Genomic DNA, 25,789 nt, shown 5'->3' on the forward strand with positions numbered 1-25,789 from the left:
ACGCTTTGATGCCGTATCATTTTGGACGCCCACACGTTGCAAATTCCCCGCATCAAACTGCCAACCCAGGGGCCCATCCCAGGGCAAGGATATGGGATACGGGTTACACCGTATTGCCTGTGGAAAAAGCTCGCTTGAATTTACAGATGTTTTTTTTACTACCCAGGGCCTATATATAGCACGCTTGTGTAGGTCAGAATTCGCACTCCTGTTATATGTACGTTAAGGCAGTGAAATAGATGGATTACAAGGCTGTAGATCTCTGTACAGAGCAGTGATCCAGCAAAAATAGGAATGTTATAAGAATTTGTTTTGCACTGTTGCATTTGGGCAATGTATCTCTACATAAAAGTCTTTTTAGAGCTGGGGTGGTTATTGAAGTAACGGATTCCTCTGCTGATTATCAGTTAGATTATGCGACCAATCAGATTCCGTGAAAATACACGACATGATGAGAAAAAAAGATCCAAACTATTTCCCACATATTCTTGGTTCTTTCAGGAAAGTCACGTAGAAGGGAAACAATAAAATAACAAAAATATAAAGAACCAAGAATATGAATCCCAGCAGTCACGAAAGCTTTAAATCAAAATATTTCCCACATGTATTGCTGGACACGTGATGGACGGGGCTTGGTTACGTCATCGGCATAATCAGGGATCACTCCGGGGGGGATTCCCCTCTTTCTGAAGGCAGGATGTGCAGGATAAACAAAAGAAATATGAAAGGTTTTTTTTGGTTAACAGGGCCCCATCATTTACAAAAAAGGCTCAACAACAGCATCTTGGTAGTCCAGCTAATAAGGCCCAGAACACACTGACCCAGAGTTTGTTTCCACAAATGTTGTTGTCTAATAAGACCTAGGTTTGTAAAGGTGTGCTCAACAAACATAACAAGACATTTACGTAGAAAGCGGAATTTGAAGCCTACTCCTGAGTACAACCATTGTTGCCTATAGGACACTGGGAAATAAAAGTTGTGGTGGTGTACATGTGCTGCGAGTGGTATATGAATGACAGCGAGCCTCTCCTAGATCAACTGAACTTTAAGTGCCTGGGTGTGGTGTTCTAACCATCAGCACGGGAAAGACAAAGGCGGTCAGGCGTGGGGCTAACCACATATGTACGTGCTTGCGAACAGAGCTTGCCCCAAAAATTTTTAAGGATACATGGGGGGATCTTTCTCTTAGCTTTGCTGTCTTTACATTTTAGTCAGATACATGGTCATTCATGCACAAAGTACTAAATGATAAATGACGAATGAGACCAAAGCGAGGATTGGGCTGGCTTGGTTTGATAATGCGGCTTGTGCAAACGTTCTGGCTGCGAGTAAAGAAATCTCGCACTATGCCTTGCTGATGATCTCCAACAATGGCGTAATTGGAACGACACAATTGGGAAATTAACCTCGCTGCCACAAACATACGAGGGGGGTGACCAAAACGTTTGTGCCCTGACATAGAATGAGTGGTGCTACAACAAAGGGTGAATGATACGCTTAACTTGAAGACATTATACGTAAAAAAAAAGATTTTAATGCTTATCCAGTTGAATACCAAGAGAAGAGTTGTTTATTTTTTACCGGCGTTCGAAGTAACCCTGCCAATGTGTGACCTTTAAAACTGAGAAAATGGGAAAAATCCAGAGAAATACGCAGTAAATCAGAGATAGAGAAACCGGAACAAAACTAAAACTCATCAGATCTGGCTCCCAGTGCCATCCATGTTTCCACAGTACAATTAATGACTTATGAGGCAAGTGATTTTTCTAATGGCGATAAAGCAACATATTTTGTGAGTGAATGGTTAGAGCAAGACAGTGTTTTGGAAGTTCATTGCACTTGGTGCAAATGAGTCTCTTCTGTTTTCTGTTCCAGGCGATACATTTCAATCACCCCTTGTGTTTTGTCCCAATCCCAACTATAAAAATGATTTGACCTGTGAAGTTCCCTGGCTGAAACTATGCATGATCAGCGAAGGAATCTAACGATTTCTTGTGGAGTCTTCTGTCTTTTGTACATGGTATAGCCGCAGTAATGAATGTGTTTGTATGCTGTGTAAGTGGCACAATGTACAGAGAGCCCTGTGCCAGGCCTACAAACTATCCAACTGGGTTCAATTCCTGAGCATGGATTACATCAGTAGCAAGTGGCATCAGAACCTTGATGTCTGTTATGGTGCGAGATATATCAGAGGCCAATAGAATGACTTGACCAAATTCTAAAAAGATATCTGTTTATCTCCATATATATATAAAATGCAAAGTGGTGAATATGTGTATCTGTTCAAAATGTTTAGCGTACTTCCCGACATGCAACAAACTGGAAATTTGCCATGTGGGTACTTTCCAGACTGTACACCATGCAAAAATTATAAAAATACACTATTGTTTAGTTTTTTAGGCGGGGGAGCTCAATAATGCAGTTATGTTTTGCACAGCAAGTGAGCTGTGACGTCAAATCTGTCACATGACCCGCGCATGTGGAAGCGTAACGCATTGTAGTGTAGCGGGTAGCGCGCCGCGCTACGAACCCGGCGACCCGAATTCGATTCCCGCTCACGGCCACCACCGATGAAGATTATTTGAACCGGTCCTGGGCCTCCCCTAGGTCGACTCAGCCTAAAACGAGTAACTGCTGTGGTGTGTGAACATCGCCACTGGGGAGACAAAGGCGGCCGGGCGTGGTGGATCCAAGCCCCGGGCGAAGCCGGGTAGTACAGCTAGTGCTTAATAAAATATACAAATTAGGCGAACGTCCATTCGCTTCACGAAAACACAGTGGAATAGGTATTGAGTCACAGTTCCCTTTGCTGTCATGTCAAAAGACACTCCTGTCTTCCTGTCTAGATCGAGTCAATTTGTTGAACTAGTTGAGAACTCGAGAGAGTATGTTAGTCTCATTAGCAAGTGGATCTGGGTAAAAAACAAAAATCGCATTATTACTACTTAAGGGCCAAGAATCAAACGATGATAACATATCATACATGACTGGGAGCTTTAGAGTTTCAAGACCACTTTGCATGAGGGTCCTTACATTGGGATGTTTGGTCTGGAAAGTCCCTTTTTAACTTGAGTCTCAAAGTCATGTTGAAGTACCCATTTGCTTCAATAAATACTGGGTAATGTTCATCTCCCTTTGGCAGTGCTGAGCCAGTAGTGACAATTCAACACTTACGACAGTGGCGAGTCTATCCGAAGGACAACCAGGTGGAATTCCGCCATGGTACTCATTTAACCAACGCCAACAGGGTGATGGGTTTGTGTCAAGAGTGATCTGCTGAGGGGACAGCCATGGTGTAAAGACTGGCCTACATTTAGTGTTTATATGGCAGCATGGATTACAGAATACCGTATTTATATTTCACAACAGCGGATGTAGTCTATGTCCCAAGTACCGCAATGTTCACCAAATGTGACCACTGCGAATGCAGATTGTGTGTAAGTTGCCTACAAAGTCAAGCAATTTCCTCAAAGCGTCGTTCGTGTGTAAATCTGCCAAGATACAGACACAAACGTTCATAATATATCTGCGATGAGATATATATACTACCGCTATGTCAAACACTGCAAGTTAAACGTGACAAATTCGCCGTTGATGACGTTGGAGATAAAAATACAACTTCTAAAAAAAGACCACAAACTCACCACCTTCATGATATACATTGCCTTCTGAGATACGTTTGTTTGAACATAGATGTGTATACTATATACTATACACAAATATCACCCAGTAAATACTATATATGTACGTCATTTATAAGGCAGTGTTGAAGCGGTGGCAGCGGGTTGGTGCACGTCGCCACCAACACCCTGACCCCCAGTTGGAATCCCCAGGCAGTGGCACTATAATGGGTGCCAAGGTGGCTAGGAGATGTTAACTACCTCGCCTGGTATACAGGAGGTCGTGGGTTCGATCCCAACCCTGACGCCTGCTGTAAATTTGGAGTTTGCATCTCTTGCTCTCATCATCATCATCACGGTGGCTAGGAGATGTTAACCACCTCGCCTGGTATACAGGAGGTCGTAGGTTCGATCCAGACCCTGACGCCTGCTGTATATTTGGAGTTTGCATATCTCGCTCTCATCATCATCATCATCACCACGGTGGCTAGGAGATGTTAACTACCTCGCCTGGTATGCAGGAGGTCGTGGGTTCGATCCCGACCCTGATGCCTGCTGTGTATTTGGAGTTTGCGTGCCTCTCTCATCATCATCACGGTGGCTAGGAGATGTTAACTACCTCGCCTGGTATACAGGAGGTCGTGGGTTCGATCCCAACCCTGATGCCTGCTGTATATTTGGAGTTTGCATATCTCGCTCTCATCATCATCATCACGGTGGCTAGGAGATGTTAATTACCTCGCCTGGTATGCAGGAGGTCGTGGGTTCGATCCCGACCCTGATGCCTGCTGTGTATTTGGAGTTTGCGTGCCTCTCTCATCATCATCACGGTGGCTAGATGTTAACTACCTCGCCTGGTATACAGGAGGTCGTGGGTTCGATGCCGGCTGTATATTTTGAGTTTGTGTGCCTCTCTCTCTCATCATCAACACGGTGGCTAGGAGATGTTAACGACCTCGCCTGGTATACAGGAGGTCGTGGGTGCTGTATATTTGGAGTTTGTATGCCTCTATTCCCGTGGTCACATGGATGTTTCTCTGGGTGCTACTGTCTTTCCCCTCCATCTTTAGAATCAACACGTGTTAGCAATATTTGGCCGCTCTAAATTTCGCCATGATAAGCCACTTCGTCGAGGTATCATTTGTGGCCAAGTCATTTCCGAAAAAAAGCTATATAGCTGTTGGCCTTACGTGGTAAAACAAAAATTGTAAATGGTTTTAATAACTAACCCATTCGACCCTTGACCCTTAACTCTTTCACCAACTCACGCTGACCAGCGTGGTGCAGTTATGGCAACAACCTGCATGACGAAACGAAATAATCATAAAATGTCTCCACGTGAAAATGTAATCAATGTACACACCTCCTTCAGGTTCGTGAATCATTTCAGCAAGATTGTTTCAAGCCAAGCGAATGTCAGTGTCTCATCAGTTGATGTATTATATGAGTTTGCGTTAATAATGACCCATATCTTAAATAAAGGGCCCTTAACATCTGGCAAGGATTCAAGTAAGCCCCAACTGCTGATGAAACAATGAATGTCGAAATCGGTCGAGTTCTTTCTTGCTTAAGCGATGCTGCTGAAATAATGCAACTCCCAAATGCCGTGTGGCTGATCAGATGTGTAAAGTGTGCCTTTATTTTAATTTTAAGGGGCAGATGTAGTATATGAAGGAGATGTACTACCTGCTTACGTATACATTATAGCGACTTTGGTACCTGAAAATTTGTATCCCATCAAAGACCAGATATTTTTGGTTGTTGAACTTGATATTGAGAAGCCACATCAGGTGAAGATTTTGGGTCTCTGGGGTTTTATGTGAGGGTTTAGAGCTGATAGGATAGGGTTTGGGTTTATCTGCTTTAGGGTTAGGGTTTAGGGCTGAGTTTAGATCATTTGTTTAGCGGTTCGAGTTGGGATTTCCGGGGTTAAGGATTAGATGTTATCTTCTTGGTTCTTTCGGTAAAGTTACGTAGGATGGAAATAATAAAATAATAAAAATAAAACATAATAAAATAATTCTCACGACGTGAGACCTGTTCTCCACCTGAGGACGGCTGCTTGCGTTGGGACCGAAACGTCGTGAAATTATTTTATTATGTTTTATTTGTATTATTTCTATTCTACGTGACTTTACCGAAAGAACCAAGAAGATGAATCCCTGCAGTCACGAAAGCTTTAAATCGAGATTAGAGGTTAGGGTATTTAAGAGTTGTAGTTAAGGCTTAGAGTCAAGGATTTGGGGTAATAGTTCCAGGGTCGTGGTTAAGAGTTATGGATAGGGGTTATAGTTAAGTGTTGGCGTCAAGTTAGGGATAGGGTTAGAATTAAGGCTTATAAGAGTTAGGGAGGGTTGGGGGGGGGGTGAGAGTTCAGACTTAGTTGTTAGGGACAGAGTTAAGATCAGTAGCACTGTACACCAATACTTTCAGGCCACAGATCCACAGGGGCTCCAGCCTCGAGTACGCACTGTACACACTGCATATACTGTACGCACTGTACGTACAGTGCACACAGCGAAGTCTACTGGTACGATGCAGTATGCAGAACTGTACTGCACGAGTGTCGGCTAGTACTCTACAGTACTGCAATACGTGCCAGGCTGAAAAACACGTACTGTACCGACTATATACTGTAGAGTACTGTACTGTACGTGTCATCTACAGTACACAGTGCACTGTTTACAGTACACACGTGCACTGTGTACGTGTGCACTGTATACAGTACACGTGTGTCATTTGAGTCGGTCAACCCATAGCACCTGGGTCTGTCCCGTGACCACCTCCTGCACCTAGCCTGGCACAGTCAACCCATAGCACTTGGGTCTGTCCCTGCACCTAGCCTGGCACAGTCAGTCAACCCATTGCACCTGGCTCTGTGCCGTGACTTGGCAGCAGCAAGCCCACGACAACAGTGCACGTGGTCTCAAGGTGCACCTAGTCTGGCACGTGGTCTCAAGGTGCACCTAGTCTGGCACGCGTCACCGCCACTCAGTGGCGAGTTGACACTGCGGCGTGGGGAGGGCTTTTGGCGTCTTCCACGAGCCGTCGATGTTTGAAAATATCTCGAATTTGACGGTCGAAAGTCTCCGAGTCTCGTCCACCCATCCACCCCACTCGCCCTGCTCAACCACAGCCCCCCTGGACATTGGGGACACGGCGTGGCGGCACTTAAAGACTTTTGTACAAGATTGTGTATATTGTGTATATTGGTGATGATGATCGTGGAAGGTGGTGGTGGTGGTGATGGGCTTCGTGTGATGTTAAACTGTGGATGCTGCTGCTGATGTTGTTGGTGGTGGTGGTGTTATGAAGCCGACAGAGCGGAATTAATTTTGTTAAGTGGCACATTGGGGGGGGGGGGGGATACAAACTCACCAGTCAAGACGACGACCACGACGATGATGCCCTTCACTGTCGGCCGATAGAAGAAGATGATGATGGCGATGAAAATGTTACCAGTGCATCCGACGGAGTGTGCACATTCTAAAAGTTGACTCAAAACGCAACGGGCACGCGAGAGAGAGGGAGGCGAGGGAGGGGAATAAGGAAACACATCCCACACCCCCCGCACACACCAAGTGACGAGGGATGGAGAGGGCTGGCACGAAGATTGTCTCGCAACCGCTCCGAGTCTCCTCCCCTTGGGCGCCTCTCGCCCCGCGGGGGCCAATGGAGAGGCGGGGGGCGGCAACGGCGAGCAGCGAGACAGCCACGTGGGGAGGGAGTGGCGAGGGTGAGAGGGTGAGAGGGAGGAGTGGAGGAGGAGTGGGGAGGTGGGTGAGAGGGTGGAGGTGGGTGAGAGGGTGAGAGGGAGGTGGGTGGAGGGTGAGAGGGAGGGGGGTGGAGGGTGAGAGGGAGGAGTGGAGGGGGTGAGAGGGAGGAGGGTGAGAGGGAGGAGGGTGAGAGGGAGGAGAGTGGAGGAGGGTGAGAGGGAGAAGAGGGAGGAGGGTGAGAGGGAGGAGAGGGGAGGTGGGTGAGAGGGAGGAGGGTGGAGGGGGGTGAGAGGGAGGGGAGTGGAGGGGGGTGAGAGGGAGGAGAATGGAGGTGGGTGAGAGGGAGGAGAGGGGAGGGGGGTGAGAGGGAGGAGGGTGGAGGGGGGTGAGAGGGAGGGGAGTGGAGGGGGGTGAGAGGGAGGAGAGTGGAGGGGGTGAGAGGGAGGAGGGTGGAGGTGGGTGAGAGGGAGGAGAGGGGAGGGGGTGAGAGGGAGGAGAATGGAGGTGGGTGAGAGGGAGGAGAGGGGAGGGGGTGAGAGGGAGGAGAGGGGAGGGGGTGAGAGGGAGGAGAGGGGAGAGGGTGAGAGGGAGGAGAGGGGAGGGGGTGAGAGGGAGGAGGGTGGAGGGGGGTGAGAGGGAGGGGAGTGGAGGGGGGTGAGAGGGAGGAGAGGGGAGGGGGTGAGAGGGAGGAGGGTGGAGGTGGGTGAGAGGGAGGAGAGGGGAGGGGGTGAGAGGGAGGAGAATGGAGGGGGGTGAGAGGGAGGAGAGGGGAGGGGGTGAGAGGGAGGAGGGTGGAGGGGGGTGAGAGGGAGGAGAGGGGAGGGGGTGAGAGGGAGGAGAGTGGAGAGGGTGAGAGGGAGGAGAGGGAGGAAGGTGAGAGGGAGGAGAGGGGAGGGGGTGAGAGGGAGGAGGGTGGAGGGGGGTGAGAGGGAGGAGAGGGGAGGGGGTGAGAGGGAGGAGGGTGGAGGGGGGTGAGAGGGAGGAGAGGGGAGGGGGTGAGAGGGAGGAGAGTGGAGAGGGTGAGAGGGAGGAGAGGGAGGAAGGTGAGAGGGAGGAGAGGGGAGGGGGTGAGAGGGAGGAGGGTGGAGGGGGGTGAGAGGGAGGAGAGGGGAGGGGGTGAGAGGGAGGAGGGTGGAGGGGGGTGAGAGGGAGGGGAGTGGAGGGGGGTGAGAGGGAGGAGGGTGGAGGTGGGTGAGAGGGAGGAGAGGGAGGAGGGTGAGAGGGAGGAGAGGGGAGGGGGTGAGAGGGAGGAGAGTGGAGGTGGGTGAGAGGGAGGAGAGGGGAGGGGGTGAGAGGGAGGAGAGTGGAGGTGGGTGAGAGGGAGGAGAGGGGAGGGGGTGAGAGGGAGGAGAGTGGAGGTGGGTGAGAGGGAGGAGAGGGAGGAGGGTGAGAGGGAGGAGAATGGAGGTGGGTGAGAGGGAGGAGAGGGGAGGGGGTGAGAGGGAGGAGAGTGGAGAGGGTGAGAGGGAGGAGAGGGAGGAAGGTGAGAGGGAGGAGAGTGGAGGTGGGTGAGAGGGAGGAGAGGGAGGAGGGTGAGAGGGAGGAGAATGGAGGTGGGTGAGAGGGAGGAGAGGGGAGGGGGTGAGAGGGAGGAGAGTGGAGGTGGGTGAGAGGGAGGAGAGGGGAGGGGGTGAGAGGGAGGATAGTGGAGAGGGTGAGAGGGAGGAGAGGGAGGAGGGTGAGAGGGAGGAGAATGGAGGTGGTGAGAGGGAGGAGAGGGGAGGGGGTGAGAGGGAGGAGTGGGGAGGGGGTGAGAGGGAGGAGAGGGGAGGGGGTGAGAGGGAGGAGAGTGGAGAGGGTGAGAGGGAGGAGAGGGAGGAGGGTGAGAGGGAGGAGTGGGGAGGGGGTGAGAGGGAGGAGAGGGGAGGGGGTGAGAGGGAGGAGAGTGGAGAGGGTGAGAGGGAGGAGAGGGAGGTGGGTGAGAGGGAGGAGAGGGGAGGGGGTGAGAGGGAGGAGAGGGGAGAGGGTGAGAGGGAGGAGAGGGAGGAGGGTGAGAGGGAGGAGAATGGAGGTGGTGAGAGGGAGGAGAGGGGAGGGGGTGAGAGGGAGGAGTGGGGAGGGGGTGAGAGGGAGGAGAGGGGAGGGGGTGAGAGGGAGGAGAGTGGAGAGGGTGAGAGGGAGGAGAGGGAGGAGGGTGAGAGGGAGGAGTGGGGAGGGGGTGAGAGGGAGGAGAGGGGGAGGGGGGAGAGGAGTGGCTGAGAGGGCTGGAGGAGGGGTGAGAGAGAGGGGGGAGAGGGAGGGTGAGAGGGAGGAGTGAGGTGGTGAGAGGCGGGTGAGGGGATTGAGAGGAGGTGAGTGGGGAGACGTGAGAGGCTGAGGTGAGAGGAGGTTGAGAGGATGTGGCCAAGAGGGGAGAGGAGAGGGAGGTGGAGACGAGAGGGGAGAGGGAGGAGTGAGGAGGGAGAGAGGAGGGAGAGTGGAGGAGGCGAATGGGGCTGAGGAAAGGAGACGAAGAGGAGAGGCAGAGGGAGGATGAGAGGATGACGGAGGATCGAGGAGAGTTAGTGAGAACGACGAGGCCGAGGAGCAGCAACTAACGAAGGCTCAATAGCAGTGGCTGATGATGTGGGTAGCGGAGTGGCGACTTGTTCTGACGATGGCTCCTCATTCATATTCGTTCGATGAGGCATTGAGTCGCTGCTCTGCTTTTACATGATTCTGATCTGGGTGACCAACAGTCCCCATCTGCCATGCTTTGTGCTGGATCACGTTTAGGGGTTGCCCATGAACGTTGCGGAGTGAGGTTAGAGATGTGGGTTGGAGAGGGAGGGAGATTAGTTGGGGACTGAGGAGGAAGGATTGGATGAGCGAGGGGAACGAGAAGATCATATTTATAACGAAGGAATCCGATGAGCTATAAAGGGGTCGTCCATAAATGACGTCACGCACCTAGGAGGGGGGGTCAGACATTTGTGACGATGTGTGACGAGGGGGGGGGGGGGTTTGAGAAATGTGACGTCACATCAAAATGCGCAACTTTAAATAAATATAGACAACACGTTCTACTTAATTAAATAGACTTTTCAATAAATGTTTTCTCCTACAACATCAGAGTGCAGCGCCACATTAAATGCGCACTACAATGAAGCATGTTTTATTTGGGGGGGGGGCAGAGCTTTGTGACGTCATATATGAGGGGGGGGGGTCTGACTTTTGTGACGCCGTGTGACGAAGGGGGGGGGGGATAAAAAAAATCGTCAAATTGCGTGACGTCATTTATGGACGGCCCCTAAATACTTCACCAGGTCTGGTTGAGATGTCACTCTCCGTGGTCGTTCTCACCCCTAAACTATCAAAACCCTTATCCCCTTAACTCTATCCCCGAATCCAAACCTCCCCTCCCCCCCCAATACCTCAACCCTAATCCTAACCGCTAACCCTCTAATCCTAAGCTCATTACTGCAATGTAACTGTTCAGTATTTTCCGTCACAGTTCTCTGTACCTGGCTGTTCTGGTTTACATACTTGCAATGTGTTAAATACAAACACACGTAAAACAAACGTTATAACAATGGCTCAAAATACTTCTAAGTAAAAACAAATGGTAAAGACAAAAACACGGTTACGATCCAAGTTCAGTATTGGCATTGACCTTTTGTCCAAGGCCACGCAATGAAAAATGAGGCACGCGCCATAAAATATTGAAAATAAAAATAAATTATTCATCCAATATGCCGACACATGCAAGCACGGATCACCAGGTGGCGGTCTAACCCTTTGCGTGTGCTTCTGGTTTGTGCCAGCCACACATTGTGACGTTACAGCACAAAACACATTCCTGCGGAGGGAGCTGGTAGGAACGTTGGGTTGTTCGGTCAATGGCCAGGGTCAACGGCGGCGTGGTGTATTCCGCAAATATGCCCGACTGTGAGAGTGGGCACAAGCCGGCGTGAGTAGGTTAAACGTTGAGTTTTATAAGGGCACCACGGGGTGACCAGCCCTTCCCCACCCTCCTCTCCCCTCCCCACCCTCCCCTCCCCACCCAGCCCCTCCCTCCCCACCCAGCCCCTCCCTGCACAACGGACGGACACAATAATCCCCTGTGGGCTGGTGTAACCAGGAGGTTCCTACCAGTATCAGCCACGTGTCTGTGTATGTATTGTGAACGTGGACCAAACTTTCAATACTTTACGGGGCAGTGTTACGTATTGTATAATGTTTTTTTTGTTTACGTATAAATGTTGTGTCATGCGTAGTATGTTGCGTGTGTTGTATGTGCAAATGTTGTGCCTGCATTGTGTACCGTGTATGTATGCATGGTGTAGGCATATTGTGTTATGCTACACATACATGGTTTGTGCATTTTTGTGTAGTGTGTGTATTACATAGACCTGTTTTTGTGCATGTGTTGTCCAGCGTATCGTATATAGGTAGGCACGTTGTGTATGTATTATTTAGTGTATACATTGAATGTATGCAGTTGTGTATGCATACGTGAATATATTGTGAAGTGTGTGTATTACATACGTGCATGTTGTATAAACATAGCATTGTTTAGTGTGTTGTATGTATGCAGTGTATTTATTGTGCAATGTGTGTTACATACATGCGCTGTGTGTGTTGTTTGTGTATTGTATGCATTGATGGTGTTTGCGTTTGTTGTGTTTCTCCATACTATATTCACTTGGTTTCTAGTCCAATGTTGGCTTGCAGAATTAATGCGTAAAATCCTGGATCCACATTCCATGCCAAAGTGAAATCTGGTTTTGAAAGCACTCGTTAATTTAGCAATTTACAGACCACTCAGCTTGGAGGAAGGCCCATCACGTGTGTGAGAGTTTCCAATTTACAGACCACTCAGCTTGGAGGAAGGCCCATCACGTGTGTGAGAGTTTCCATCAGGGTCATTCAGGTTGGCAAGCAGAGGCGTGATGATACCAGTGGGGTCGTTCATCACAGCCTTGCTCACTATCTATCAATGCCCAAATGATCTAGAGTGTGTAACACACAGCCAATAAAACAAAACAGGAGTGGTATTTCGGGCCCACGTGCTCACTGAACATCTGGACCAATGTTCCTAGAAGCAAATATTTTAGGCAAAGGAAAGAAACTCTTCGAATGGGGTTGTTCTTCTCTGAGTCTTATCAGGAGAGTGTTGCCTGCTTGTTAAAGATTGTCCAAGGAAGGGCTCATACGCTGGTGGACTAAGAAGTTAATGCGCATTATTTTAGTGATGGGAGGACTCTTCTTGCGTGTGTGTTAATTAAATAGTTCTCATAAATATTGCTATTATCATCCACAATCCACCAGCAAAGCACTTTAAAACGAGTGTGTGTGTATATGTGTGGGGAGCGGTTGTACAGCAGTTCGCGCGATGTGCTACAAACCCGGCTACCTGGGTTCGATTCCCGCTCACGGCCAACACCAGTGACGATTATTATCTGAAGCGGTCTTAGGCCTCCCCTAGGTCGACTCAGCCTCAAATGAGTACCTGTTGCAGTGTGTAAACATTGCCACTAGCTAAAGGCAGTCGGGCGTGGTGCTAACAGCACTTGCCCCAGCAGTCTATTACAATACTACACGGGGGGGTATTTGTCTTTATATATCATTTAAAGTGTGTTCATTCTTCCAGTTAGTTTTCTCCAGGCACTTCGCGAGTAGTCAAACTTCCCAATGCCAGACCGTCTTAAATACAGGACGAGAGACTCAGTACGACTCTCCTGAGTAAATAAAAGCAATGTGTCTTACATGTAGAAAAACAACATTGCCACTAATGCCTTTTATTCAACCAGGAAAGCCTCACTGAATCTCAAAACTAATTTTAGGAGGGTTCTCAATTGTCATATTTGGCATTCCATATGAAAGTTGGGCTTGCGGTAAGGAAACCAGAGTATTCTGAGAAAACCCTCGTATATGAAGGGAGAATTATCCAAAGCGCCATACGGATTGATTCAAGAATCCATTGCTGTACTGCCATTTGGCTACCTTGCATTCTATTAACGAGTACAGTTCATGGCATTTTGCATGTTCACCCTAAATATCAAAGCCGTGGCATCAATATTACAATCATCCAGCCAGCACCTAGGGGCCGTCCATAAATGACGTCACGCACCTGGGGGGGGGAGGGGTCAGACATTTGTGACAATGTGTGACGATGGAGGGGGGGGTTGAGAAATGTGACGTCACATCAAAATGCGCAACTGTAATAAATGTTTTCTCCTACAACATCAGAGTGCAGCGCCATATGAAATACGCACTACAATGACACTAGTTTAAAGCGATTTGAAGCATATTTTATCTTTTTTTGGGGGGGGGGGGCATAGCTTTGTAACGTCATATTTGAGGGGGGGGGGGGGTCTGACTTTTTGTGACGCCGTGTGACGAAGGGGGAGGGGGGGTCAAAAATCGTCCAAAATCGCGTGACGTCATTTATGGACGGCCCCCTATTATGTCCACTCACCACACCTTTGTCTCCGACGTCTTGATGTTTAAAATAAGTTCGGTTATAATTTGCCACTGAACATTCGTGCACGTGCTGTTAGCGACCACCTATTCACGTGGGTATGATGTGACCATTTGTCGCCCGTGTGCCAATGTTTACGCACCGTACCAAGAATCATTACAGGCACATTTGACCTAAGAAAAGTTCAGGTCAAGTTCAGATAGCACTAAGATGTCTTTAATTATGGCCAAGTATCACAACAGATCGCCGGAATTGTAGCACAAAGACACGTGCACACAAAGAAAAAAAAAAGATCCCCCGTGTAGCCTTAACAGACTTTAGGGGAAAGTGCTGTTAGCGAGCACCTATGAAGGCCGGCACTGCACACGATGGGGATGGGTTGCGAGCACCACGCCCGGACGCCTTTGTCTCCCTAATGGCGATATTTATACACCGCACCAGGTACTTGTTTAAGGCTGAGTCGACCTAGGGGAGGCCCAGTACCGGTTTAGATCATCGTCACCGGCGTTTGTGGGCCGTGAACGGGAATCGAACTCGGGTCCTGCACCACCGCTCCGTCAACACCAGACCACAGCTGGAATCGGTGTTCAACGGCTGTGCCGCTTTGATGATAGGGCCCAAGAAAAGTCAGCAACAAGGCCGCTGTGAAGGTGTAACAATCTCACTTTCCCAGCACTTCCTGCGGCTTTGCCAGTATGTGCATTTGTCTCTGTCAAAGTGAAACTCGAAGCAGCTGTAGCGTTGCCAACGTCTGTTGTTTATACATTCCTATTGTTTAGGATGTGTTTTTTTGGACATTCTTATACAGTCCGGTGTGCCATCATACGTAACTTCCACAATAGTGGATGTTCCTCTTGACTTGAAATGCTGAGCATTTCTTGTAAAGAATGTGCATGCTGTCATACGTGTCACATGTTGTGCATAAAAACATAAAGAGCATACAGTGTTTCTGTCAAATAATTCAAAAGTAAAGTGTGGTCCTGCTCGTTCGTACTGGCGTGACTCCACAGACGTTGCACAGTTCGAGATACGATCTCTAAAGTTCACGTGTGCAGTCTCATCATCATAATCATCACAATCATCACAATCTGGCTTCCGGTCTAAGCACCTTGCTTCACATTTTCAAGAACCGCTCCTTCCAGTCTCATCACTGTGTTTTTGTTCGTGTTTACCCCAGGTGAGATCTCAAGAGAACAGAATAGTCTCATGTGCAAAATTCTCCCGGGGCACACGTCTGTCAGTAGGCGGCGGCGATGATTGTTACGTCTCTAATCCAAATTCAGTAATTTTACGGATATAACTTTCAAATTTGGCAAATTTGCGCACTACGTCAAGGGATCTTGACCGTTCACCGTGAAGTAAGACTGTACGTACATAATTACGGTCGATGCACCCGCAGTATTAACCGGGGTTGACCACTGGATTGGAACTGTGAATCTGCAACAAGCCCGCTTCGACCAGGCCATGCCATCGTGGTGTGGCCGTGGTGGTGGGGGGGTGGCCACACTCAGTCACACGCTTATGACACAACACAAAGCCAGCCAGTTATAGGCTAAGTATAATCCGGTCCAACCAGATATAGATATAGTAAACCAATAGCCCACACACCCATATACACCAACTCATATTTACACACTTACTGCACACCTAGTGCACAATTGTGTCAGCACACACACAGCCAGTTAGATATGGTTTAGGTGTAAAAGAAAACAACGACAAACACAATCACTGAACTATACTTTCACACCCAAATTTTAACACACACACTGAATTACTTCATCTTAAACACAAACACTGATTTTGCATGCAAACTCACACTCAACTCACACTGAAACGCATAATCCCTACAACAACCGCCCTTCGTCACTAAGTAGCGCTAATGTCACCAAGGCGCTTGTGCCAGGCTACGTGCACGTTAATGCCACGTGAAGTGTCGAGCGCCTGCTGGCAGGAGGTCACGGGACAGAACCAGGTGCCACGGGTTGACTGACTGGGATGACTGGCCGATGCACCACCTGTGCCCCCTACTTTGCCAACTTGCTGTGTTTTAGACACCCTCCTCTACCATCTGTTGTTGCTGGAGGGGGACTGCCAAATATTTTAAAATATATTAGGGTAGACACGCCACGCGAGGTGGGTGGGTGATGCCAGCACCACGCGCGGCCGCTTTTGTCTCCCCAGTGCACACACAAGCACAATCCCGACAACACATCAGACCAACCACAACCGCCGTTCGCCACTTAGCGGCGGTGACATCACCACGGCGCTTGTGCCAGGCTAGGTGCACCTTGATGCCACGGCGAAGTTTCGAAGGCTCGCTGCTGGCAGATAACGCGACGAACCCATGCGTTATGGGTTGACTGACTGAGACAAAAAAACAAAGATCCCCCGTGTAGCCTGAGCTGAATTTCGGGGCAAGTGACGCTCTTTGACTCATCACGACTCGAACCGATGCCAACACGTCCTCGTTCCGCGAGCTTCAGAGAGTGGCTTTTGTCCAGCAGTGGATTGACAACTGCTTTGGTTGTCCGCACTCACACACACGTGTAGGTACTAAGACAAAGCTGCCCCGTGTAGCCTTAGCAGACTGTTGGGACAAGTGCTTTTCGCGAGCAGCACCTCCGAAGGCCGGCACGGCACACGAACGGGGTGGGTGGCCAGCACCACCCCCGCTCGTCCGCCTTTGTCTCCCCACACCGCACCAGCCACTCATTCGAGGCGAAGTCGAGCTGGGGGAGTTCAGATCAAATCATCACCGGTGTCGGACGCGAGCGGGAATCGAACTCCGGTGGCTCGCCGAACTTTGTTAACGGAGCATCGCTAACCACTCCGCTACCGCTCCCGGCACAACGACCCGCGGCCGCCTTTGTCTCTCTCCCCCCTCCTCCTCTCGAGTCTCCCTCCACGCGTACGCGCGTCATCCTTCACGAACGCTCCACGCCAGAGCAGGAGGATGATGATGGAGGAGGGAGGAGGAGGATGGTGATGGGGGAGGAGGATGATGATGGGGGAGGAGGATGATGATGGGGGAGGAGGAGGAGGGAGGAGGAGGATGATGGGAGAGGAGGATGATGATGATGGGAGAGGAGGGAGGAGGATGATGGGGGAGGAGGATCATGATGATGGGGGAGGAGGAGGAGGGAGGAGGAGGATGATGATGATGGGGGAGGAGGAGGAGGAGCGAGGCTGTCGCGATGTAAATCAGCAAGCGCCGACGTCACCGCTTCCTCCCACCCCTCCAGCTGGTTTGCTCCGCACACAACATCAGCAACAGGCGGGCACACACACACGGGAGGGGAGTGAGAGAGAGAGAGCGAGCAACAGGAGGGGGAGAGAGAGAGATCTGATGTTAGCCGGGAGGGCTCTCTCTCGATGCGTCTCGTCCTTCACAAGAAACGCGGCGGTTCATCTCTGCTGAGAAACTCGAGGAAGCTCATCATTGTCCTCATCATCCTTCCTACCTTTGCTTCTCTTTGTCTGTGACCTCCAGTCCAGCAGGCACGCTCCGTGGATGTGTGACAGTCACAGGAGCTCGCGGTCAACGTGGAAGATTCGTGAGCGAGTTTGAGCGGCGGTAACGGACGATGTCGGCTCTGTAGACGTCGTTGCTTCGGCATCACCAAGCGGCTCCATCCGTGCTCAGCGTCGACAGCAGCAGGAGCAGATAAAGCCATCATCATCATCATCAGCCGCTCGTGATCATTCAGCGCAGTGCACTGCGTGTCTGTGCGTGTGCTGGAGCTTCGGGACAAGGTAACTCTTTGACGTGGCGTTGTTGAACAGCAACATCGCTGGAGAGACAAGTGCGCATTGTCATCATCTCCTGGTCGCGGCGTTCGCGAGCACCTATTAACAACACCAGTGGGGACAAAGACACACGGCCACACACACACACGTGTGTGCCACAGCAGCAGGAGCAGAGAGAGAGACACGGGAGTGTACACCTTGCCCACCCCACACAGCATTGTAGGCACAGACGATCAACAGGGGAGAGACTGTTTTTGGGGGGGGGAGGGGTGCCGAGCACGTCTTAAAGAGCCGAGCACGCAACGCCAACCCGTAGTTAGGGCGACATCTCAGCAAGCGACGATGACGGGGAATGACCACGAGCTCCGTCCCAGGCTGTGCCACATCGTCCGCAAGGACACCGGCTACGGCTTCCACCTGCACGGCGAGAAGGGCAAGCCGGGCCAATTCATCCGTCGTGTAGAGGAGGATTCCGCCGCCGAGGTAGCTGGGCTCAAGGCGGGCGACCGCCTGATCGAGGTGAACGGCCGCAACGTCGAGGGCGAATCCCACCAGACGGTGGTGTCGCTCATCAAATCGGTGGCCGTCGAGACGCGGCTGCTGGTCGTGGACAGGGAGACGGACGACAGGCTCCGGGCACTGGGGCTGCGCTGCGTGGAGGAATTCGCTCGTACGGGGATCGTAGCTTCGGCTGCTTCTGCTGCTGCTGCTCCTACAGCGGCAGTGGCCGTCGAGCGAGAGGAGGGCGGTGGTGGTGGTGGTGCAGAGGAGGAGGTCGATGGAGGTCGTGGCAGGTCCACGGCCAATGGGAAAGGTCAGAATGGGGCCCAAGATGCTGCGCGTGGAGGTGGCAAGACTCCGGTTCAGGATAGGATTTCGGACACAAGCAGTAGCGGTGGGAGCAGCATTGGCAAGGTACGGCGTGGTTGGTGGTCGTGGTGGTCGTGGTGGTGGTGGTCGTGGTGGTGATGTGGCCCTGGTGGTGGTGGCCGTGGTCGTGGTGGTGGTGGTTGTGGTGATGTAGCCCTGGTGGTGATGTGGCCCTGGTGGTGGTTGTTCTGGTGTGTTGTGATATTGTTGGTTGGCGGTTGTTGATAATGGTGGTCCCAGTGGTGGGATGTGATGGCGGTGGTTGTGGCAAGATGGTGGTTGTGGCGAGATGGTGGTGGTTGTGGTGAGATGGTGGTGGTTGTGGTGAGATGGTGGTGGTTGTTGTGGCTAGATGGTGGTGGTTGTTGTGGAAAGGTGGTGGTGGTTGTGGCTAAGTGGTGGTGGTAGTTGTGGCTTGATGGTGGTTGTGCCTAGGTGGTGGTGGTTGTGGCTACATGGTGGTTGTTGTGGCTAGATGGTGGTGGTGGTGGTTGTGGCGAGATGGTGGTGGTTGTGGCATGGTGGTGGTGGTGGTGGTTGTGGCATGGTGGTGGTGGTGGTGGTTGTGGCATGGTGGTGGTGGTGGTGGTTGTGGCGAGATGGTGGTGGTGGTTGTGTCGAGATGGTGGTGGTGGTTGTGGCGAGATGGTGGTGGTTGTGGCGAGATGGTGGTGGTTGTGGCGAGATGGCGGTGGTTGTGGCGAGATGATGGTGGTGGTTGTGGCGAGATGGTGGTGGTGGTTGTGGCGAGATGGTGGTGGTGGTTGTGGCGAGATGGTGGTGGTGGTTGTGGCGAGATGGTGGTGGTGGTTGTGGCGAAATGGTGGTGGTGGTTGTGGCGAGATGGTGGTGGTGGTTGTGGCGAGATGGTGGTGGTGTTTGTGGTGTGATCTGACGGTCGTGATGTTGGTTGTGTGGCGGTTGTGGTGAGATGCCGGTCGTCGCTGTGGTCATTAATGATGTCCTGGTGGTGTTCTATCAGAGGAGACTGCATTGGATCTAGCTGTACTGTGGACCATTCATTCCTTCATATCGTGGAGTTTCCCACTGGCTCCAGTGTGACAAGATGACGTGAGATTGTAGATAGGGGTGGTGATTGTGGTGGTGCAGTGGCCGAGTGGCCAGGCCCACAATCACGGTCCATAAAATAAATACACACCACTTGTTGATCATTTTCACCAAGTGGTCGTCATAAGTAATGACCGGTTCTCGCCATGTGAATGTGGCATGTCCCACCTTATAGGTCATCACATATGAACACCACCCCTGACTTGAGCAGGTTGATAATGACCGTTTTATTAAAAGTTCCACATTGCTTTAATTCTCGTGATATCCAAATACTGTATACAACCCACCGCCCCCCCCCCATAATCGGTTAACCGAGTAATTCGCCTCCAGTCCCAGTTACAACAAAATTAAAACCACGAAGGTGGCTTTTCTGCAAGTATGTTGTCTTTATTTACTAAGATGAAAAAAAATATATATATACATACTGACCTGTTGCTAAATGGAGAATTTCATCAACCGTTTAGGCCAAGATGACATAAATAATGTGAACTCCCTTCCCAGTGAGACACGGGTGATATACGCATGCGATGCGAGTTTAACTCCAGTAATAAGTCTAAAGGATGCATCAATTTGATACCAATTTCCAAGTAAACATGGAACATTTCAGCCACAAAGCTGGCATGTTTTCTGGACCTCTTGTTACCGAAATTCCAAGCTCATGAACCTCTTATCGAATTACGTGTCACACAAAAATCCGATGTTTTGACATTTATAATATACTAGCGGTGAGTACCCGGCGTTGCCCGGGCGAAAAAGGCAGACACACATGTAGTTACACACACAAATCGACTGACACACACACACATAGAGTTACACATCGACTCACACATACATACATAGACTGAACAACAACAACCGCCATTCGCCAGTAAGTGGCGGTGACGTCACCACAACGCTTGTGCCAGGCTATGTGCACCTTGAGGCCACGTAAAGTGTCGAACGCCCGCTGGCAGGAGGTCACGGGGCAGACCCAGATGGCACAGGTCGACTGACTGAGACGACTGGCTGATGCACCACCTGTGCCCCCTACTGTGGCAACTTGCTGTGCTTTAGCCACCCGGCGCTCATAATCCAGGACGTTGTTGTTGTTGTTGTTACTAGTTCACGTGAACCGTGCGGCTGGGAGAGGCCGCGACCACATACACCAGAGTTTTCAAAAAATATTATTTAATCAAATCGAGATTCTCGATCAAATTCCACGTAAGGTGGCATAACGTATCGATTAATAAACACTTGGGGGAAGGCTGACATCCAACCGTGGATTGTTTATGGCCGCTGGTGATAGTGAAACTGCAGAATGCCGTGTCCCATTTTTACACAAGATCGTGAAATACTAGATTGTTCGCTGATCTGTTTGTGGGCCCCCTGTCCACATGTGCGCTGGTAAATAAAGGTCGTGTATACATGTACATGGACGCACGGAAACTTATGAGATGGACATGATTACCAAAGGCTTAATTTCTCACTCAATATATTTTAGGTCGCTGGTAGCCTGTAGTAGATTGTAACCGACGAGTATCCATGGTTGTATTGACAGGATGTGGTGTGCCAGTGTGGGTCCGAAATAGTTCCTGGGTTGATGACCTGGTCAGACCCGGTGTGAAATTATATCCTGGATATATAGTTGTGAATAATGAACGAGCTAAAGTTACGTGTAAGTCTGTGAGTTGCGCGTCTTAAATGGTTATTGCTGCATGATAATAATTGTATTAATGTATGTGCGTATGTTGAACTTCTTTCGTAGTCAACCGTGCTAATTGCAGGTGCGGGGAAGGACAACGTTGTAATACAAAAAGCAGAACTAAAGAAATGAGTTTTCAATCTAGATGATGATTTAAAAGTGGCTTCCCAATATCGGAAGAGCGTTCCAGACGGCCGCAGAAGCGCATCGGAAAGCGCGCGATGCGGTGACCGTGTTTGTCCGATGACCTGCCGGCAGCCGCTGCGAGAATGAACCTTTAGTTCGCGTGATGGTTTATGCTCTTTGGCGAGATAATGACGTCCATGCCAATCGATTACCGGGCAATGAAGTCTCACCGAGTCTCAAGGCTCTCTTTCAAGAGTGTCCTAAGTTTGGGTGACTTTTTAGGTGGACAGGCATGAAGGGGTAGATAGCCATTTAGGTATTTGAAACTAGGTCCCGTTACATTGTGAGTTCTCACTCAATGGGTGTGGTCTGTAGTGATAATTATTGCAGCCCTTTGTCAATCCACTGCTGGATGAAGGCCTCCCCATGCCGTGTCTTAATTCCCCCCGCACCTCCGATTAGCTCGGTCGGCTACATGCGGTACGAATAAAGTTCAACGTACGCACGTAACGACTGCCTGGGGACCAGTTAGTCCACAGCACACCCACGGGTTCCATTCGCCGTGCTGCACGTTTTTATTAAACGTTCACTACGTGGGGCGGGGAAATCGTACGCTGGTGTTGGGTAGATGATTGCGAGGCAGGATCGTGCTAGACCAGCAGTGGATCAATCATGGCTGATGAATGTGACGTTCAGTATGCAGCTAGCTGGCATGTGGACAATATCATTGACTTGCACAGAGTTTGCACTTTCAAAAAGGGGCTTTGCCGGAACATTTTTTTTTTGCCACCGAGCATATCTGGCGGTGACTGCACCGCCGCCGCCGCCCAAAGCGGTTCGGTAACGCGGCGCTCATCAACAGCTGTGCGGTGCTGCTGGCGTCGATGCATTATTCACGGCGTTATTATGCCGTGAACACCGCCCGCCTCTCCGCCCGCCAGCCGAAAACGAGGCCGGCGTTTTTTGTTGTTGTTATTGCTCCGTGCTTCGCCGTTGACCCGTTTTGCATTGAACACACAACAGGAGTCTTCTTGGTTCTTTCAGTAAAGTCACGTAGAAGGGAAGTAATAAAATAATAAAAATAAAACAAAAAAATTATATTATATTATTATATTATACTATATTATTTTATTATGTTTTATTATTTATTATTTAATTACTTCCCTTCTACGTGACTTTACCGAAAGAACCAAGAAGATGAATCCCTGCAGTCACGAAAGCTTTAAATCGAAACACAACAGGAGCCCTAAAAAACACGCCGGCGTGAAACCCACCATGGGCCAATCCCCTGCCGCCTAACAGCTCGATGAGGCCCCTTTCTGAGCAATGTTTGAGCTAATGTCAAGTTTTGGGATATTTAATCGGGTGCAGGGGGGGGTTTCTAAAGATGCATCGATCTATCTCTTCAACGTTGGTGCTTAAGGGTTACGATGCGTGCGGCGCTCGCAGACCTGCGCATGTTGTGCAGAATTTTGTTCGCGTGAACAATCCGAAGGCCGTTAGAAGCGCTGCAATTTCGATTTAAAGCTTTCGTGACTACAGGGATTCATCTTCTTGGTTCTTTCGGTAAAGTCACGTAGAATAGAAATAATAAAATAATAAAAAAATTTACATAATAAAGTAATTATTTTATTGTGTTTTTTTCTTATGTTTTATTTTTATTATTTTATTATTTCCATTCTACGTGACTTTACCGAAAGAACCAAGAAGATGAAAGCGCTGCAATGTTTACAAATAAGAATCCCTTCACCGAACCGTGGGGTGGCATCCCTTACATCCCGATTGAATACTCATCATCGATTCTCGAGCAAAGCCTCGTTTGTTCTCGCGACGAAATTTTCACCGGTGTCTTTATCTGCGTTATAGTGGGACTCATGAATGTGGCCTACACTTCCATTGCTAGCCCCAGATATCGTCGGGCAGGTGAGAGTGCCACCGTACACTTAAACCGATCGACTGACCGAAGCAATGGGATCGAAGCGATGCCCTCCGAATTGCAAATCCAGGGTGCTCATGGCCGTGACACCACAGTGACAGCATCGCTTGAGTCGTGACAATAACGGTAATTATTTGACCAGACTGCTCTGGAGTTTAAATTGATTTTAAAAAATGCAATTATTTGACATTGCATCTGTTGTTTATTGAACACATTAGAATAACATTTGTTTTACATAATCTCGCAAATAATTTGTCACTTAGATCGCCGACAGCATCATCGTCCGTCCTTTCTCGTTATCCGTCACCTCCGCCTACCCCTCTAAATCGCTTTGATTCGATGTCGTTTCGATATTCGTCGTCGCACACTTTCAGGAACGCTTCCCCGACGCAAGCCGGGGTATTGCCGTGCATTAGTTTTCGTCGGCGTGCCGCTGTCAAAAAAATGTGCAAACGTCTCGTGCGCTCTGTCTTTTTTTTGTTTCCTGGCTAAACTAAAAAAATGCAGCAAAATTTGTCATTATCTATTCTTGTTGTTTTTTGTCGTTTTCTATCAATTTCACCGAAATACGGAAGAGGTCGAAAGCTGACGGAGTGGCTCGCTTCGCCTGCCTGTTGCGCGCGCAAACCTCCGAGGGTGGCTTCCACGCGGTCAATGCGAGACCTCCTCCTACTATTTATCGTCCAATTCGATTGCCGCCACGCCACCACTCCCCTCGCGCCCACCGGGGCATTCGGGCACGAGCGCACGTGCCGTCGCGTTCATATCGAAAGTGTCACTTTTTCTGGTGTTGCCACTTTGTTGTGGGGTCTTGTTGTTGTGGTTCAAGATCTTTTCGGTGATTGTGACACCAACAGCGACCGCCATTCTCGAAGTGAAGCGGCGGCGACATCACCGCAGCCCTTGTGCCAGTCGAGGTGCACGTTGAGGCCACATGATGTGTGGAAGGCTCGCCACGGACGGGAGACCGCGGGACAAACCCAGGCGTTATGGGTTAACTGACCGGTCTCCAAAGGCAACACGCACGCACGCACGTCACAACCAGAGGGCTGCCACTAAAATGACTCGTGCGAAAACAGCGGTTATTGTGTGTGCCGGCTCCAAATCACCGTGAAAAACCGTCATCACACGACGTTCATTTCCAAACGATAACACACTTAGGCAGCTGCCTCCTTAATTCGGGCGTGACCGAGTGCCAATGTGCCGGGCGCAATGGGCACACCATAACTGCTCGAGTTTTCACGGTCTGTGCTCTCTAGCTCTCCGATGCGCATTTCGAGGTCGTACCTGCCGACGTCCCACGTTTCGTTTCCACGCTCTTGCGCTTTTATCAATGTTTTGTTTCAAGATTGGCTTCTGTTGGGTTGGATCATCGTGTAAGTGCGATATCTAAAACTATTTTTAAAAATGTTTACCAGGTAGCTCTTTTTGAGGAGCGACCTGGCCACAAATGATAGCTCAACCAATTGGCGTATCACGTGGTAATGCATAGCAGCCAAATACTCTAAAACGCACGTTGATTCTAAATGCGGAGGGAAAAGCCGGAGGACCCGGAGAAAAATACACGCCACCACGGGGAACGTGTGTAAACTCCCAATATACAAGCATCGGAGTTGAACCCACAACCTCCTGCATACCAGGCGAGGGAGTTAACATCTAGCCACCGCAGCACCCAAAATGTTGATGATTTCGTTCTCATTTCGACAGCTGCCGACGCCCTGATTTGTTTGGCTGCGTAGGGCGGCGGGAGGGTGCAACGCTCGAGTTGACGTTTAAACCCACAATGCGATCTGACATTATAAAGCAATTACGAATCGTGTAATATTGGTCCTCAAACGCCCTACGTATGAAATTAAAGTTTTAGTTGTTGAAATGTCAATCAAAAAACACCAGCGGAACACGAATGAAAAGAGCCAGGTAGTTTTATATTTTTAAAAATGCACGACCCACCGTGTCCCCCTTTAGGCCTTAAAATGTCTGGCAGTGTTGCATTTCCGTTGCCTCCTGCGATGAATAATTTTGTGCACTCTAGCGGCAGGCTAGTCACGTGTACTTCTATTATTCATGTTGCCCGCGTGTCTGTAGGACCAATGCGTCTGCGAGACTACAATAGTCTGCGGCAGGCATCGCAATGCACGTTCCCGCCGGGGTGCACCCCAAAATCTTAAAGTCTTCTGCGCAAGACAGAGAAATGTGCAGGCACAGAACACGAGGGGTCAAAGCCGGTCCCGTTCTATGCCTCCGCACGGTTCATTTGCGAGACTGCAGTTGACTCTGTTCAGGATTTGCGATCGGTCATGGGTTTCTTTGAAGAGAGAGACCGAACAACGTGGAGACGCGGATGGACGAAAAATTGCGTCTTTACATTTATCCAAGAAATCCATGTGGAGTCTCAACGAGAATCGATCTTTTTCAGGATTGTTATCGATTACGGTAGATCATTTTTGCGGTTCATTTCAAATAGGTGTTTGTTATGTGGGATGGAATTGGAGTGCCCGAAGGAAGACCGCACACAGACACGTGCAAAAACACAACTGCCAAGGCCCCTGGTTTAGCATTATAGACTGTGATGAAAAGGCCTGTTAGCGAGCACCTATTTAGGCCACTATGGCATAGGGTCAG

General features: G+C 49.9%; 2 protein-coding genes across 4 annotated transcripts in view; one reads left to right on the plus strand and one right to left on the minus strand.

The window, feature by feature from the left end:
* Positions 1–7,241, minus strand: part of LOC144730249 (E3 ubiquitin-protein ligase TRAF7-like) — a 44,306-nt gene extending 37,065 nt beyond the window's left edge. For 2 of the 3 annotated variants that reach the window (XM_078610895.1, XM_078610896.1), the window contains exon 1: positions 6,999–7,240. The gene's annotated coding sequence lies outside the window, so the exon portion shown is untranslated. Of the gene's footprint in view, positions 1–6,998 lie in introns of all 3 variants that reach the window. The other variant, XM_078610898.1, reaches the window with a different exon arrangement.
* Positions 7,242–16,922: 9,681 nt separating this feature from the next.
* LOC144730251 (Na(+)/H(+) exchange regulatory cofactor NHE-RF2-like) overlaps positions 16,923–25,789 on the plus strand; it is an 85,791-nt gene continuing 76,924 nt past the window's right edge. The window contains exon 1 of the mRNA XM_078610900.1: positions 16,923–18,401. Within this exon, the coding sequence (XP_078467026.1) occupies positions 17,829–18,401 (573 nt within the window). The 5' untranslated portion in view covers positions 16,923–17,828. The remainder of the gene's footprint in view (positions 18,402–25,789) is intronic.

This window comes from Lampetra planeri, chromosome 35 (assembly GCF_965212315.1).
Source record: "Lampetra planeri chromosome 35, kcLamPlan1.2.h2, whole genome shotgun sequence".
NCBI lineage: Eukaryota > Metazoa > Chordata > Hyperoartia > Petromyzontiformes > Petromyzontidae > Lampetra > Lampetra planeri.